We start from the raw sequence: 18,788 nt of genomic DNA, 5'->3' as shown, positions 1-18,788 counted from the left end.
GGGTTTTGTGAAGATATCTTTCGGTGTCAAATCAGAATCCCCAAGCGTGAAGCCTAGCGAGGGACCCGTTCGGCTTTCCTCAATGTTTTTCTCAATGTTTTTCTCAATGTTTCTAAGACAACATGAGACTAATGCAACTTTACTAATTGTCCGACCTTCCATATATTTTAGATTAGATTTCAGATATCATCTTTAGATCCAGTTTCAGCACGAGTTTCCAATTGGGGATAGGATTTAATCTTTTGATTGTTTCACCTCAATCAAAGGGTATCATGGTTGGTAACATCCTTCTGGATCTCATCCTTTGATTGTTGCAGGGAGTCTTATCCTTTGCATCAAGATATACTTTTCACATTAAGCTTTTCTAATAATAACCTTTGCTAGAATTTTTTTTTTTTTTTAAACCTATTAATTTTCTACACTAGAACTCATAAAATCGTCTATATGATAGCCCTGATCTTACCATCTTCATTACTAAAACTCTAGCAAGAGGAAGCTTCCTTATTTTCAACGATCTAAGTTATGTTTATCTAGAAAACTTCTATTCGACTAGCTTTCCATTGTTTTATTGACTGATTGATTTTTATTAGCTTACTCACGTGTTTGTCCCGCATCAGAAATTTCTTGAACAAGACAACATAAGAAACTACTCGCATCACTTCCAACATAAATGAAAAAAGAACGAGACGCGATAATACGTAGACTCCAACCTTAACAAACCACCTGTGATTAGAAAACACACAGCTACATTCTCAAGGGATGCTTACTGACATATTTTCAGAGACCATCCTAACAATTTTGAAGAATTAGAGCTTGCACTAATAATTCCTTTACGATTTACAACAGCCACTTATACCAAATAGAACCAAAATTTTAGCTCAGAGAATCCAAGATCTCACGAAGAATAAGATAGATTACTCTTCAAACCAGAGATGCTACGTCCACATTCCATGGAAAGATACATGTAAAATGTGAAGCAATATGCCATTGCCATAATATATATATATATACAAGGATTACAGCTGCTTGATAGTGTACAACAAAATATGGCTTCTCTACATCACAAATAATACTTCTCTATAGTTGACAAGCAGCACACGATCAACTTGCAAGCTTGCAATGTGGAGAATTTCTCTTTGTCAATCTGTATCTCTGGTATTTCATGATCCATGATTATGAAGCTCAACATAAAAGGTGCTCCTTAAGAACCTACTGCTTCTCCAAAATACGGGTCACAATGCCCACAGCAATGGTATTCCCTGTAGCCCGTAGAAACACCCTTCCAAGTGCTCGACAACTGGAAAATTCTTCCGCACATACTCCTCCTCCTAATTTTATCTGGAATGAGAAAGCATTTAGCTTCACCTTACTATATAAAAGTAACAGTTCAAAATTGTGCCTCACAGTCTCACATGGAGCCCAAATCAGGTAACTACATGAAGGGACTCTTGATCTAATAGAACCAGATTTTGTAACAACACTTTTACCTCTATTATAGCAGTTTGTCTGGCTGTAAGGATGCGTGGTGTCTTCTTAGAAACCTTGCCAGTTTTCTGATCTAATAGTGACAGAATCTTCACCACTCTTGCAGATTCCTTAGCGTGGTGTATGTGGAGTTCAACCTAATAATTTGGTTGCAAGCACATATTGAAGTGACCAAATCTGCATGGAGAACTAATCAGCAGAAACTGAGTTAGATTGTTACCTGAGAGCCAACCAAAATTGGTGTAATAATATCCAGAACGAGAATCTTCAGCTCTAATCTATATGCGACAGTCACTGGGAAATCTGGATGGCAGAGCACCCCACCGGGCATCAAATGTCCCACATCAATGCCCTGCAAGTTGATTGCCACGCTGTCGCCAGCTCTTGCCAAGTTGCATCTGAAAGAATCCCGTTCAATAGCTCTCACTGTACCTAAATCTCCTGAAGGCATAACCCGGACCTGAAAAAACAGTTAAAATCTTAATGCAGAAGCATTCCTTAAGTTCACCTTCTGTAGTAGTTACAATCATGACCGAGTAAACTATTAAAGGAAAAAAACTGATGTAGTCGTTGTCTCTGGAGGGGTGAGAAACTATAACAATGTTAGTACATTTAGGGTTATGCTCCAAATCCCCAAGTTTTTGCACAAGTGTGTATGTTTTTTTCTTTCATTTTCCTTCTTCTTAGGTGAGACCTTAGGCAGGACTACCAAACACAACCAACAGTAAACTAGTATATTCACAAGAAAGTTTATTTTCTAATTCCTGTAAACATAAATCTGTAAAGAAAATTGAAATTTCTTTTTTCATTCATTCATTGACAAAGTTGTCAGTCTTAATTCCAGTTCACCTTGAATAAGATCATATCTATGATGAACTCCATTGGTCACTTCAAATTGAGAATATAAAATGTACTTGGTTAGCCCTAGTCGGAAGAGGAGAAACCACGTAAACAACAAATGATGTTAGGTTTTTCACACTTCCAACAGAACTCAAATATCTGGAATCAGAACAATAATAAACTACTGCAACAAAAACAAATGAATAGCAACCAACTGCAAATAGAAATGCATATCAGAATAAGGAAATTAACTAGTGCAAACTTTTGATAGTTTCTAGAAAATATGGTGTCCCACAACGAAGAACTTAAAAAATGTATATAAATGACTAAACGAGCAAATCAGATAAGAAATGGTCAAAATCTCTGTTTCATCACCCTGAAGTAGTTCGAGAAAATTGTAAATTCAATACTTAAGAGGAAGTCAGAAATTTGGAACGCCTCAGGTGTACTGATGCAAATACTGTCCATCAAGTCTAATATGTGCACACGTGCAGCTAATGCCTAGTATGACAAACAAGATCGAGGATCTTTGCATTGTGGATGAGAAGGAGCACAAGAGATAAAAGGATTTCTATGAATGCTAAGATATGCATTGTAATAGATCTACTAGGAGGCTAGGAGCATATTTTGTCAAGCAGTATGGTAGCTGTTCTTCATTAGTATATGTGATCTTCCTCTCTGCAACTCGAGAAAGTAAAATAATTAAGAAACACACCTTAGAACCATTTTGAATTGCACCACTCTCAAGTTTACCACAAACTGCCACTTGCCCCAGAGTATGTGATCCAACGACATCACATATAGGAAGAAGAATTGGCTTTAAAATATCACGATATGGAGGTTTGATAGAGTCAATGGCAGCCAGCAGACAATCTCCTTGATACCTACATAGCTCTCTATCAATATTCAAATAAAAATCTTTGCACAAAAGGAATATATACTACTGCAGAAAATGACAAATATAGTAGGACTTGTTCTCTGGATTCCTTCACTCCATAGATGATTATTTTATGAGATTCATTATACTTCTTTACTCAATAATACTGATAACTTAATCAAAATAAGTAGCATGGTGAAAATTTTAAGCATAGATATCTCAGATTCACATCAAAAGATTTTCATTTGTTAGCCGTGTTTCTTTACCCTTTTTGAAAGACCATAGAAAATTCAAAATTCAATGCATAAATTACGACAGTCAAGAGAAAGAACATAAAAGTCATAACAGTCAAGAGAAAGATTATGACTTTTCCTCACTAGCCAAGTTTAAATGCTTGAAAGATGCACTAAGCATAAAAGTATTATAACATAAAAGTGCATCTAGCATAAAGCTTCTGGGCCAAATTAAAGAAAAAAGAAAAGAAAAGAACAAACACTAATGATATAGTCAACTTACCAAGACAATAAACGCTGATCAGAAGCAGTAGCCACCAAGTTCTGATTTTTAATTGCACTAAGAGGAATCCATGTAACGGATGATTCTTTGAATCCACACAAATGTAGGAAAGGGCCAAGTTGCAATTTTATGTAATCAAATCGTTCCTTCGAGAATTTCACTACATCCATCTTGTTGACAGCTATAATGATCTGCTCAACACCAAAGCTTCTAATAAGTTGTGCATGTTCTTTTGTCTGTCCAATACCATTAGCACCCATTCCTGCTTCAAATGAACCTAGAGAGGCATCAACAACTAGAACAGCAGCATCTGCTTGTGTAGCACCAGATATCATATTAGGAACAAAATCTTTGTGGCCAGGAGAGTCGAGCAAAACAACGTGGTAGTTTTTTGAGTCAAAGTAAGCAACCGCCACTGTCATTGTTATACCTCTCTCCCTCTCCTCAGAACTCTCATCCATTGCCCATGCATAAGCAAATGAACCTTTGCCCTACAATCAAATAATTGTTTTGTATAAAATGATTAACCATACACATAACTAGAAGTAACTAGAATAAAAGAAAGTGAGATATCTGTCATACATCAGAAAGAAATTTTGATAGTTGCAGTTGGATTGTACATCACTAGAACAATGAATTAGACTATCTAAAAATAACTCGCCACTGAGCAGTTATGTTAACCAGAAAGAGCAGCCATTGTTGTGTTAATCACACGGGGTGTATCGAATATCAATCAACAATGGCATGGAACGTGCTAACTGACATGGTGAGCACAGGGTGACACACCTTTGTGCCAAATAATCCATGTTGGTTTAGCATGGAGAGGGGCATGATGCCAAGAGGAGGTTTATAATAGTTGACACAGGGTTAGCATGTATCGGCATGGGAAAATCAAGACTACTGATATTTGTGTGCCAATTTTCTAATTTCCTGGTAAGTATCGAGTGACTTGCCCCTTCATGCTCGATACAAAAATCCTCAACTCAAAGCACATCCTATGTCACCAAAAAATAAATTAACAGAACAAGTCCTTCAGGATTTCCTTCATGAAAACATCAAATTCAAAAACTAAGAGAAAACAAACCAACCTTTTCTTTAGATTCCTTCTCATATTTATGCATTTGTTTCTTGGAAACTTTCCCTAGAAGATGTAGCAATCTCCCACATAATGTGGATTTCCCAGAATCAACATGACCAACCTAAAAAGGAATGAATTTCAGTCAATCTCACGCACATCAACCAAGTGGTGTAACCATACAGGTGAGAGATAAACATATGAAAGGAGAAGAGGGGAAAAATCACCAGAAATAACTCAGTGGATTTCTTACAATAGCAAGATTCAACTGACTCAGCATCCCTTCTTGGTCAGAAAGCATCCATTTCTCTGGCTTGTACTGCAAATTTTGGTTAGCCTTCCTATTCTTGTTATTTTTTGGATTCTTGTCCAACTTCAGATTGTGCAAATCATCAGCTAAATTTTGTGCTGCATATTCACTGTTCCTGGCATTACTGCTCTCACTCACATTAAGATTACTGGACTTATCCAACAAGGCTGAATGACTGTCTTCTGCTTCATTAACTGATACATTAACCATCTCTTTCTTCCTTATGATGTTGGATGAACCCTTGACCGAAGTATAATGCACCATGTCAACTGGTTGAACAGAAGAGAACTATAGCTAAGTAGCCAAGAACAGATAACATATTGAACAACCAGCAAACTCAGTCTATAATGTGATGGACTGATAGTATGTATTTGTTTCAATTTAAAAATGCCATAGGAAGCAGCAACTGGAACATTAGAAGGCCTTTCTATATGACATGCATCATGCTATGCTATCATCAGTAGTTAAAGAAAAGGGAAAAAAAATAACAGAGAAGTATAACAACATCAGGTGAGCTTTTCATATTCTAGAATTCTACTAAAAATAATACATCTCCATTTTGTAATGAGATTTCACCTTTTGGAAAGCTTCCCCAAGAGTTCTTGCCAGAATTAACTCTGTCATCTGGAGAAGGTGTATCAAAGCTGAAAGGGGCTGTTAACATTAACATAAACATGTAAATTCTAACAATATCCTAAATGTGAATCATGTTTACACTTTACAGAGTGAAGCATCAAAAAATGAGAAAATATTACTGATCAAGTTGCATTCCATATGCATGTAATATAAATATGTACGACATGAGTGCACAGATATGTGCATGAAAATACGTATCTATAGTTACCCTAGTGCATAACATATCTTACCTGCATCTTCAGAGTTTAGACACCGAACCATGTGTGTGTGCGCGTGCATGTGTATGTGCATCTATGTTACTGTCCCTATGTGTGTGTGTGTGTGTGTGTATGCATGAAAAATCCGTTCATATTTCAGTAGAACATGCATAATATATTATAGTAATGATAACAACAAAGAAATAAAAGAAATAGATAAAAAAGATCAAGAAACTGATCAATACAGTACACTTCTGTCAGTAAGAAAGTATTGCTTGACAAGCTAATATGCCTATGAATAGAGCCATGGGCTCAATTCTGAATCTACATTACTAATAAAAATAAAATGTTCATAAGATTTACAACTAACTTAAAAATCAATGACTTCCCTTTTGTTATTCAATCAATTCAATTGGTAGCAATAATTAAATTTCATGGCATCTCCCCATGGCAGTTAGATAACAGCACCAAGTATGCCATAAAGCAAGAGTTGGTGAACAGTAAACTCCACATCACAGAGGCTCATAGTAGCTCCAATACTGCTCGCAAAATTAAACGGACAGTTACAGGACCAATATAGCTTCGCAATGCCCATTAGATGTCACAAAAGAAGTATCAAGATGGTTCGTTATCTTGTAATGGATAAAGTTCAGAGCAAGGTCCACATAAGTGGACCGGAAATACCTGTGAACCACAAGGGGACAATCATTTGACACATTATGTTATTGATTCAAGTTCCACTAGGAAATGTGGATACTTCTATACTCTTGTTGTATCCATGTCGATATGATACTCATCAAATACTTCCAGATACATATTGGATACTTCCTTAAAGTATCTGAATTTTTAAAATGAAATTAATATTTTGGATACTTTGTGGATACTTCTTAGATACTTCTTTGATACTTCCAAAATTTCTATCAATAAAAGTCAAATCGAAAGAGACTATCACCTTTCATTTCTTATTGGATCTAGAAGGTTTCTTTCTGTGAAAAGATTGAGTTGGTTTGTTATTTTATGATCTATCTTAGGAAATCATATTACAATGACCAATTTTTTTTTTTAATTTATAGATTGAATTGCTTGTATATCTTACATCTTAGTTTAGTAAGATACTACGTATACTAGTTCTTTGTTATGAATGGTGGTTCTTCTAACAAATTAATTGAAGATCTCCTTATATAAAATGTACACAAAAATAATATAAAATAACTCAATTAAGAATATGAAAGTAAATTTCACTAATTCATATATGCTCCCTCCCTTCCTCATTCTCTCTCTCCCTCTCCCCTAGGTGTATCCTAGGCTTATCATATCCTTATTATTTAATATTTGACATATCAGCGTATTCGTACCGTAACGTAGCTGTGCTCTATACTTAATGATGGAATCCATATAAAACTTCAATGTGATTGATTTATTTCATTAGGATCCCGAGGAACAATGACAAAAGGCTCCTTTATTGTTATTGTTTACTAGTATTGCTGCTATTGCATCACTCAATCACAACATGAAGAATCCTGAAAATTGTTTAATATTGATAAGTCGTTAGCAACATTTCGAAAAGCGGTTATGGTGGATGCCTTGGTGGCTGCCCCACAAAGTAGCAACGTGGCCTGTCAAAGACAGGCAAACCATAGTGGAGCTCGAGGCAGGTCGCTTTAGCACCTGGCGGCCCACTAATATAGTAGACGAACATGGGACGAGTCTGTAGATGTGGGTCGGGTTTTGGCTAACTTAAAAGAAAAATTGTAATTGATCTCCCCCCTTAATCTCCTCTCTCACTTGATCCTCTTATTTTGCCCTAAATCCATCTCTCTCAATCCTCTCTCGAGCGGCAGCAACAGTGACAGCTGCAACATGGAGGTTGGGCCCATGTTACGGCGTGGAGCTGACATCCCTCTCTCATTGCCTTTCTTCTCTTGCTGCTATAATGGCAGTGATTGAGTTGGAAACGATGGAGTTGGTGATAAACACCTGTTGAACCATCACTTATCTCTAAAAATGTGTATGCTAGCTGGATACCACCCTAGGGGTGAAAACGGGTCGGATTAACTCCGACCCGACCCGCTATCCGACCCGACTCGGATCGGATTCGGATAAAAAAATTCTATCCGACTCGGATTCGGATTCGAATACGGATAGAATTTTTGAAAAAAATTCAGATACGGATTCGGATACGGGTCGGATAAATTTTTCGGATTCGGATACGGATATCGGATATCCGTTTATCCGCATATTTTTTTAAATAATTTACAGTTTTTAGTTTGCTTATTTAAATAGTAAGTATTAATATTATTACTAATAATGCGTTATATATTATTTATATAGATTAATTTCTCTAATTTTATATATTTGACATACAAAAAAAAATTTTGTTGTAAAACTCTTAATAATTTTGTGTTAATTATATTTAAATAAAATATTATAATTATTTTAAATTTAATTAATATCCGTTTAAGATCCGATCTTTTATCCAAAAATTATCCGTATCCGTTTAATCAGGATATGGTTTTAAATTTTGCTATCCGTCTAATATCCGTATCCGAATCCGTATCCGAACTAAAAATACGGATCCGGATATGGGTTGAGCACTATCCGATCCGTATCCGATCCGTTTTCACCCCTATACCACCCACAACTTATCTCCAAAAATTTAGTTATTGGACACCTGGAGTCATAGAAGGGAATGAGATTAATTTAATTTTCATCACACCAACAAAGACTAATCTCCCTTTATGTAATTTTTTATTTTTTTTCTGAAACATATCAGCACTTATGTCTTGATAATTTTGGTGTCTTGGACTATTAAAAACTTTATATATAATTTTATCTATAATAATATATATATATATATATTATATATCATATATAGTTATTTTTAATTTTTAAATATTAAAAATACTAGATTGTCTTGGTGTCCGCCTTTTGCCTAGGTGCTAGGCCGTGGGCTGATCACCCACAACCCGCGGCCGCCTTTCAATAAGTTGGTTGCTAGCATATAATGCCAAGTACAATACAAAATCAAATAAAATATGCAACTCATGTCCAAACTCTATTGACTTACCAATACTGATGGAAATATTGTGATGAGGAACCGTAAATGTTTTCTGTAGATCAGTAAAACTAGCTTGAATGCATCCCTTCTCAATCCTAGCAGCTTCAAGGCCACAGGAGATGACAGCTAGACTTGGCTTCCTACAAGGTAGTGGAGTAAAAAGAGACTTAGCCATTATAGATGGTGCAGAATCCTTCTGATTGCCTTGAACTGCATGAAACATAATCATTGGCGTAAGTTAGTGTTAAAGCAAGATAAGTAAACATCATGTACAGTATTAAAATTTTCATCATGTAAACACCATAACCACAGAAAACACACCTCCTTTTCCAGTTTCATTGTCAAAGTTTGCAGAGGAATCCCGAAAAACACCACATGTGTCACAAGATATGGAACTTTCATCATTGTCATATGTACAAATGGAGCACCGCCATAACCTGGTCTTATATTTCGGCTCAGCTAGCTCAGGTCTCCTACCTATTATGGAAAAAGAAAAAATAATAAAAGAGGACAAAACAATATGCAGTTTAGTTTACTCTGCAAAGCAATTCCTGCATATGCATGAACTTCAAAAAACTGTGCACAAAATCAAGTGTATAAAAGATCTGCTGATATTTCTTTGGTTCTTCTATTATGAACACTGCACATTTTAAAAACATTCTCATGAAAGAAAATAATAAAGGGATCCAAGTCAGCAGAGCTAAAAGGCAACCTATGAATAGTATAAGAGCAAATATGAACAAAAGTCACTACCATCTCCTTCAACAGAAGTATTACCATAATCATCATGATCACCATAAATGTCATACTCCTCGGTTAAGCCAGATCCATAATTTACTTTTGGTGGCATCGCTCTGACAAGCAAAACATGTAACAAGAGCCTAAGAATCAATATGAAACTGCAAAACATAAAATAAGGAGTAGCCTTCTCACTAAATTATGAATATACAGAGGAATAATAATAGATAGAAGAGGAGCAAAGGACGGGTTTCCAGCCCAACATCAAGGTGGGAAGGTAGCAACGAGTTCAGTTAGCAACATAAAGTCATAATATACCAGAGAGGAAGAAAAGGAAAACAAAAGTACTTTAAGATGGTTCACATAGAATATTACTTGATACGATATGTTTAGGATAAAAATTAAGATTCTAAGCACATTTTCTCTAAAGTGATCCTATCTATTGAAAAAGACAAAGCATATGTTGGAAATACTTCCTTGCTATCACAAGGTACTCAAATTTCAATCTGTAGCAAGTAGCCATATTGAGCTCCACCAATCAACTCATGCAATATCTTACGTTTCTTCCATCTAGCCCATGGTTGTGTTTAGTCATCACCAACGACTTTCTAGCATGATCTACTAAGAGTAAGAGGGCATGGCCTTGAATCATAGACCTTTTTCTTCATTAGTTTCTTCATATGGTACATTTTTTTTTGGACTCTCTCTATTAACCACTCCTTCAAATAACAAAACAAGAATGAAGCAGCTACATAACTCTAACATGACCAGTTCTTATCAACACTTTAACCTATGATTTATCCTAGGTAATAACCTTATATACTTTTATCTTCTACTTTCGATCTTTGATACTGTTAAATTGCTAAATGAGCACCAAATACCGCCTAGTTAAGCCTTTAAACCACCAAAAAGCTAACCATTAAGTTTTACACTTTACCAATTTTTCCTTATATGACAAGAGTAAACACCTTTAGCCAACAAATTAAATCTAAAAGAATGGCCTTTGCAGGACTTTTAGAGCAATTTCCATAAGTCTGTCTAATTCAAAGTATTACTTGCAAAAAGCTGCAATCACTCATACTCCAAAGAGTTCGCTAACCCAATCATATGATTTCAACCTAGATTAAAGAGTAGGAATTTTAACAAAATGTAATTACATAAACCTGAGACCCAACTAAAACCCGTACACAAACTAATCCTTGTGGAAGGAATTCATCAGTTCAAAAGCAATCAAACACATCTCAAGGTAAAACTGCGTAGAATAAGTAAGAGAAATTGAACTAGGACAAGAAAGTGCATATAAAAAAAAATGAAATTACCTTGATCAACGGTCCCTTTCCCTTTAAATCTCCATCAATTGACACCTCTCTTCATCTCAATCGCTACTCTTCCGACCTTCGAGTCGAGGACTCGAGATCTCTGCGCAACTCTATATCTTCTTTCTCCTGTTCTTTTATTCCTCTACGAAGGAGTTTAGCTTAGGTGGTACTGTGTACCTCGCATATAACATATCCTAACGTATACCAACGCTTCGATCATTATATCATTAGGTGGTTTTCTTCTTTTCTTTTCTTTTTTTTCTCTCTCAAAAGAAAATTACGATCAGCTAATTATTAGCAATAGACGTTTTAGGAGACAAATTCACTGATTAGTTGGTTGCATATCATATTATAAAAACAACATCTACATAGTTACGAATGAGATTATGCTCAGATGACTAAAGAGATATATATATATATATATATATATATTCTCGGAGTATTTTTAAATTCTAATCTCAGCAGTGCAATATCATTCATATTCCAGAGTGCTAAAAAAAATCCCACTGTGTGAGGTTTAACTAAAGCTCATCCGGGACCATCTTTAGATGATGTATTTGAAACCCACTTATATCAAAATACTGCATAAAGAAGAACCATCTCTTTGTATCTGCTGGATTTTTTTCCTAATACACCGTGTAAGAAAATGGCTCTTAAAATAGGAAATGGCATTTACTAAGCTCAAGTTTCTTTGTACAGAATTTTAGGCTGAGCTCCTTCGAGCTTGCTCGTTGACATAATAGTTATGGTAAGAGTTTTTGACCAAATTATACCCATTTTATATATTATTTTTATTGAAATAAACTGCCCGTCAAATTTATTACCAAATAAAATCTAATTTATTATTGTCCTAACAAAATTATTAAAAGCTATAATTAGTTCAACATTTTTATCATCAAACATTTCTTTGTAATAAACTAAATCTCATTTAATAATAAATTTAAGAGGTAATCCAGTTCAGTAAAAAACTTTTAAAACAGGGCTAGGTTGGTCAAAAACTCGTCTGTACTAATAATTCTTGCTCGGTAAATATTAGTTTCACATTCAGAATATGTACTCCATTTATCTATGTACCATCTTCGAATGGAATGAGAATTCCTCAATAACCCCCCAGAAAAAAACTACAATCTTGACACTCATAGCTATATCCTGGACTAGGATTTATCTTTTAGAAGACGAGTAAACAGCACGAAAGATTCAGCACGTATACATGTCACAGCAAACAGAGAAATGGAGAATGACATTAACATTGACATTGACATTGAATCACAGCAACGCTCAACAGTACAAGTGGTATCAGATAGAGAAAGATTCGCGATGATGGTAATTTAGACAGAAAGATAGCCATCCTTGACCAAATTTAGATAACAAGTAAAGCCACTTAGTTAATGTAAGGTGAAGAGCTTGTAACGCAGGAAAGGTGATGGATCTGATCTAGAACTTGAAATCCTTCTTTTTGGATTTGCCCTCCTTCTCCTGCTTTCGCTTCCTCTTGTTTGCGTTCTGCAATAGTAGAATGTCGTTTAAAACAAAACATTTATACTCCAGCAAGACAACAAGTAAACATATATATATGGTTGGAGACGAACCTCTGCCACCATGTCGCTGAAATCTTCTTTTTGATTCCGCAGCTTCTCTTCCTCTCGTGCTTCTTCATACCTGTTGCAAGTAAGAATTGTATTAGTGTAATTGATGAAATAAATGAATTTCGGGTGACTACAAAGAAAATGCCATTAATCTTACTTGGCAGCCAAAACATCATCCATAACTTCCAGCTCCTCGGGTTGTATAGTGACATCCACTTTATCTGCTTTTTGACCACGTAGAAGATCAACCTGGATAAGATTTAGCAAAACAAGGTCTTAATATGCAAGCTGACCAAAAAAAGTGAAACCACACGTGCACAAGAATTTTCCAGAGTTAAAAAATAAAGAAAAGATAAGACCAAGTAAGCAGGTCTCATACCCTTTTGGCAGCTGTCTTTTCTTGGGCACCGAGCACATATCTAGTAGGAAAACAGAAACAAGATCAGCAACAGGTTATACCCACTACATAATCCTCAGCAATAACGTAAAAGTTGATATACCAAAAAATAAGGTTGAACAGAAATACATACGTGTGCGTAGTTCCAAGTAGTGTCCCAGGAGCAATCCTTTCTTCTTTCTCTTCGAGAACCTTCAAGAGATGAATTGAGAACATCTTAATAAATTTATCCACTACAAGCAAAAGATAGAATAACATAAAACTCAAATAGGATAATAATCTGCAACTAGTACCTGGTATAATGGTTTCTCGGGCTCCTTCCGCTGTTGCTTTCGGAGGTCAATTACATCAGGTGTTTCCACACCAGTAGGTGTACTGAACAGAAAATAAGCATTAGATGGCATGCTTAACGGAAGTCATACTCTAGAAGAGTATAGAGGAACATACCTTGAAAGGCTGTCAACAGATTGAATGCCTGCCTCCAATTCCTCTTCTTCCATCTGCTCTTCTTCTTCCTCCTCCTCCTCCTCTTCCTCTTCTTCTTCCTCCAAGTCTCCCCAGTGCTTGCTCCGATCAACAGGTTCTTCCTAAGTAATATTTAATGCAGTGTCAGTCAAGTTAAAATAAACACATTTAGAACTACTGTTACTCAAGCCAGAAAAATATGAAGGGATTTGAATCTATATGTTTTAAGATACAACATCTGTAGTGTTAAATGAGAAACTAATGTAAACAAAAGTATTAAATCTTCCCTCTTTTTTCCCCATTGAAGGTTGAGAGGATGTTGACAATTCACTTAATTGAAGTGGATGTCAAGATACAGTATATGAACCTAAATACCAAGAACACTTCTAAACTTTATCTATAATATTGTTAACTTCCTGCAAAATGATAAAAAGGCTATATAGTTTTAGCCAACTATCTATATCCTATATCAGTTAAACTTGGTAATAAATATAACTCTCAAGACACGATTCAATGTAAAGCACCGGAAAGAACTATATTTCAATGTACCTCGTAATTAGGTTGATCCTGTTGTTGGACCCCAAAAACATCACCATACAAAGGACGTCCATACTGTTCACAGAAAATAGAAAAAAATTCAGAAAGGAAATATATATGCAGTAATCCAGCTGAGCTGTAACACAAGGAAAAGACAATCAAGAGTACTATGTCCTTACTTCATCAACAGGTGGTTTACCCCAACCTCCAGGGTGATAACCAAAGCTAGCTCCAGGAGGGATAGGAGCATTTAGACCAGGTATTTTCAGATGAGGATAAGAAGGTGGTGGACCATATCTCTGGTAAAGTTTCTTTTTCTGTCAGTTCAATTGGGAGGAAAAAGGGTATTGCTACTAGCAAAACCACAGAGGTCTGCGAATCTAACCTGCATGTTTATAAGCCATGGGGGTGGGGCACCTTCAGGCATGCCAAGAGCTTCTTTAAGTTCATGAGACAACATACCTGGCTTCATTTCCCTAAGCTTGACCTGTCCAATTATGGGAGATACAATTAGATTTTAATTAAATATTTCCATCCAGCAAGAAAACATTACCATGACACTAGTCTGAAAGAGAGTATTAAAAATTAATAAATCCTAAAAATCTCTACATAGAACAAGAGCATAGAGAAGACAAAAAAAATACCATCCGATTCTAAATGCTGTTTATTTCTTCATACAGTTAAAAAAGCATGCTACATACACTCAACAAACAGTTCTTTATCCTTTACTTCCCATTCCGGTGAGAATGGTTCTCGTCAATTCATGAATTGTCTTAGCTTCGCAAATTGTCTTACAAAGTACGATTTCATCGCAATAGCATAAGCATACTCAAACTTCCAGTCTATATAAAAAAGGAGACCACTTTAAGATTCTTAATGCTACTAAACCTGAAAAATATTTTATTGATAGTTTGTTACCCTCACGTATTAATTGTTAAATGGAAGAACATTAAAAGTACCTCGAATTCTTTCCCTTCATGATATAGATCACCATGTGAAGTCAGCTTTGGTTTCGTTTGATATTTGAAGAAAGCATCATGCAAAACCTGCAAAGAAAAACAGTAGAAAAACTGTCGGATTCTCATTCTGCCAAATATAATAATAAAAAGCGCAAGAATGATACATATACATCTAAAACACAAATTCAAAATTTCAAATAAGCATCTTGGCTCAGGTCCACAAAATAAGATATAAACCTAAAACTAAGAACATAGAATAGGCCATATGTACATACAGAGAATATGATAGGATTTCCATATTTATCGAAACAAACTTGGGTAATTTATATTTGAGTAAAATGAACCACAAGAAAAATATGGAAGCTGTCAGGATTAACAAGAGGGAAAATACAAAGTAACCTGATAATCTATGTCCATCTTTCCCATCTTTGGTTGCATGCGCTCACGCTGTTTCTGTTTCAGTTTTTTGCTGTCCTCCTTCTCAATATATGCCTAGAGAAACAGAAATTGAAAGGAATTTAAGAAGACTTTAACAAATAACAAAGTTAAAATGCAAATATAACAGAAAGGGATTCACATTCATGTTCGACATTTTTGGTTAAAGGAAAGTCACAAGATAAAATTAAAATATATACTATTAAAATGCATCAGAATATCTTGTAAGTTACCTGTCTTATTTTTTCAATTCCTGTAGCAGCAATAAAGTCAGGAAGTTGGAAAGGCTGTTTCTCAATACCTCGCTTTCCCTGCAGCAATTGGAAAAAGATGTAAAATGCAGGCTAACTATAAAAAGTTAAAATCATCAAATCCTATTTAAGCCATATGAAATTGAGGAAATCGGTGTGACATCTCAAGACATCTGCAATATCAGAGAAAAGGTAATTCAGTTCATGCTTAGGTTCCATAAAAAAATTTATGTCTCACACTACCACATGCAAGTTGTAAAACTAAATTAAGTTATCAGCAATCTAGCATTCATCTGAGAACAAGGACAATAAATCCTAGACTATATATTATTTGCAGAAGTTTCATCATATGCATATAACTAGTCCCCAGCACCCTAAATATATATTACAAGAGAAACCCCTCAAAGTATTCCTCGGAATATACCACCACATCCCGGCTCCTTGTTTGTTACAGTTGAACCCTGCAAGATTACATATATGTATAAGAGGGGTGAAACCTAATTGGCATTATCTTCCCTCACCCCATTGCATGACTATTCTAGAAGAATATCCTCCCATCATATATATTTGCACAACAATTATCATAAAGGTCATGTTAGAGGCTGGGAATCACCTGTAAAAACTTACGCTTTTGACACCAGTGTCGTGGAACAGGTACGGTATTCCGATATGATTTCAGAAACACAAGCAGCTTTGGGTCAGCTGATGTTGCATCCCAAACCTTAGAAAAATAAAAATTATCAATACTAATTAGAAGTTAAATTTCTAGATGGAGAGGATTATAAATTAAGATCATCATCAATCAGTTCCACTTGTTACTGAACAAAAAAACAAAATTGAGGAGATAACAGCAATTAATGTATTTGGGATTTCAAATCAAGTTGCAACTTAATCATACAGAAAAGCTAGTAGATAATTAAATAAAAGGTAAAGTGCATTCTCAGAAATGAACAAAGTGTTTGTTGCATAATTCAGCAGAATAGCCAAACAAACAGAAATGATTGATAGAATATCATGACATTGTAATCCTGCTCCTGAGTAGTTTCAATCTATCTTTTAAGGAATCTTTTCTGGAGAAATTTCATGGGAATCTTTTCTGGAGAAATTTCATGGGAATCTTTTAAATTTCAACTGGAAAAAAGATCTCCAAACAAGCTGTCTGCAAGACTTAGGAAGTACATGATATCTAAAGAAAGCAGACAATCAATGATCCCTATCAAGTACTTCTATCCAGAAAATCCCAAATTGGCAATAGAAGTTAACTATATTATAAATAACTAGCAGAAAAGACGACAGTCATCACATAGATGTTAATACTTTAACCAAGCAAAGATATTACCACCTCAAATAAAAGAAATACTAACATCATCACTATCTTCGAGGTAAGAATGGATGTATGGGTACCAATCAGCAAGCGAGTCAAGAGATTTACATGAAAAAAAAAAATACTTTCAATATGCAGACATGCTCTAACAGCCAACAGTCACAAGAATTCCAAATTTTATTCACAATTAAGTTCCGCTATTATTGTTTACAAACACCATGTGTAACAGTGGCACGTAAGAAAAATGGAATTAGAAAAGGATTAACCAAAATGAAAAGGTTTAAAGGCAGGTGCCACAATGGCCAGCATGGAAAGCTGCATGCACGTAAGAAAGAGATTTTTAATTTCTCCCCAGAACATATAAATTTTGTGAAATTACAACTTTTAAAAGGTTCTTTCCTATTTTGATAGGGATCGATCCCATTTAAAGAATCCAGCATACACTTATTCCAGTTATGTTTCAATATGTTCACATCAAAATCAATCTTGAAAATTACATGATCCAGTGACTTAAAGTTCACTTAGACATACCTCAACAACATCAGGCCTAGGGCATATTTGTTTCAACTCAGCAATCTTCATCCTCCTTTGTAACTGCCAAGAGTGAAATTTGTTCGTCATACAACAACTTCAAGAAAAAGGAATCGCTAACAACTTTCATTAAAAGAACCTTCTTTTTCTTGTTAGAAATCCCTCCTTCCTTCTTCTGAGGAGCTTCCAGCTCCTCCTCGTCGGAATCTGAATCATTCTTCTTCTTTGCTGCATCTGCAGCTTCCTGTTCCTTTTTCGCATCATCCTGCAATAAATTAACCGCAAACCGTGAGATTCAGAAGAAAACTTCATAACTACAACCGAAGCTCATCTCCACATACCTCTGCACTAGCGGCAGCATCTTTGAAGCTAAACTTCTCGAAGACGTTTTTAAAATCCTCAAGAAAGCTCCCTTCTACATCAGCCTTCTCCGGAACATACTCGATCTCAACCGACACTTCCACCTACAAACATATCAGTGCATCAAATGGAAACAAACCACAAGACACAAAATCACGAGAAACCCAACCAAAACCCTAATTAGAAAGGGAGTATTACCTGAGGGTTGGGATCCGTATTCTCCTTCGCCTCCTCATCACTCTCTTCGGCTCCTCCGTTGGCGTCCGAGGCCGAGGAGGCCTTGTTCTTCTTCTGCTTCCGCCTCCGGCGGCGGCGCTCGCTCTCGCGAGCCTTCTTCTTGTCGACCGAACCGTTGGATCCGCCATTGCCGAGTGCCTCTTCCTTGGCGACGCCACTAGGGTTAGGGTTCGGGCGGGGGAGCTCTAAGGCCACTTCCGCCATGAGAGGGCGAGGAGCGGAACCGCGATAGATTAAAGAAGCAAGAGAGAGGAACACTACAGGAGAAATCGAGACCTAGGGTTCAGGTCCTCCCAATCGAGCGTAATGGGTATAAGAATTATGAGAGGTTAACGAACTCATTAAATAGGGCGGACCGTGATGTGGTATATAAGTCGGCGTAAAGCCGAGCCAGTTCGGTCGGGTTTATGCGCGTAAAATCCTGGAGCACTTATAAATGTTTATAATATAAAAAAAAAACTAATATATAATTAATGAAAAAAAAAATATTTGAAAATTATATACAGAAACACTCATAAATAGACATTAAAAAAATTAAATCTAGGCTAAAGGGGTCAATTAATCATGAAAATTAAATGAGAAAGTTGTTGAAAATAGAGGTCTAAAGTGTAATTATTTTAAATATAAAAATTTATATGTATCTTTTTGTAAATTA

The 18,788-nt window shown here is 35.7% G+C and overlaps 2 protein-coding genes across 3 annotated transcripts; both read right to left on the bottom strand.

Annotated features, from left to right (window-relative positions):
- Positions 1-967: 967 nt before the first annotated feature.
- LOC140770403 (uncharacterized) lies at positions 968-11,187 on the bottom strand. Of its 2 annotated transcripts, XM_073111592.1 has the most exons (12): positions 11,052-11,187; positions 9,772-9,848; positions 9,316-9,471; positions 9,004-9,204; positions 5,680-5,757; positions 5,047-5,372; positions 4,807-4,917; positions 3,719-4,209; positions 3,041-3,209; positions 1,706-1,945; positions 1,488-1,622; positions 968-1,338 (listed from the first exon to the last, which is right to left on the bottom strand). In XM_073111592.1, exons 2-12 carry the CDS (start codon positions 9,842-9,844, stop codon positions 1,210-1,212), a joined length of 2,109 nt encoding a protein of 702 aa, XP_072967693.1. In that variant the 5' UTR covers positions 9,845-9,848; positions 11,052-11,187; the 3' UTR covers positions 968-1,209. The 2 variants fall into 2 exon arrangements, with proteins under 2 accessions (XP_072967693.1, XP_072967694.1); XM_073111593.1 differs by lacking the exon at positions 9,772-9,848 and having other exon boundaries at positions 11,052-11,185.
- Positions 11,188-12,282: 1,095 nt separating this feature from the next.
- On the bottom strand, positions 12,283-18,466 carry LOC140770808 (uncharacterized). The gene is made up of 18 exons (XM_073112087.1): positions 18,095-18,466; positions 17,878-18,000; positions 17,676-17,801; positions 17,537-17,599; positions 16,295-16,402; positions 15,664-15,741; positions 15,395-15,487; positions 14,996-15,082; positions 14,422-14,523; positions 14,216-14,335; positions 14,049-14,111; positions 13,482-13,621; positions 13,328-13,409; positions 13,168-13,226; positions 13,017-13,056; positions 12,795-12,886; positions 12,641-12,710; positions 12,283-12,554 (listed from the first exon to the last, which is right to left on the bottom strand). Exons 1-18 carry the CDS (start codon positions 18,335-18,337, stop codon positions 12,486-12,488), a joined length of 1,758 nt encoding a protein of 585 aa, XP_072968188.1. The 5' UTR covers positions 18,338-18,466; the 3' UTR covers positions 12,283-12,485.
- Positions 18,467-18,788: the final 322 nt, after the last annotated feature.

The sequence above is a fragment of the Typha angustifolia genome, chromosome 11 (assembly GCF_048772165.1).
Source record: "Typha angustifolia cultivar Huaian chromosome 11, ASM4877216v1, whole genome shotgun sequence".
NCBI lineage: Eukaryota > Viridiplantae > Streptophyta > Magnoliopsida > Poales > Typhaceae > Typha > Typha angustifolia.
Note: the sequence above shows the minus strand (reverse complement) of the source record. Positions and strands in the feature narration are given on the sequence as shown.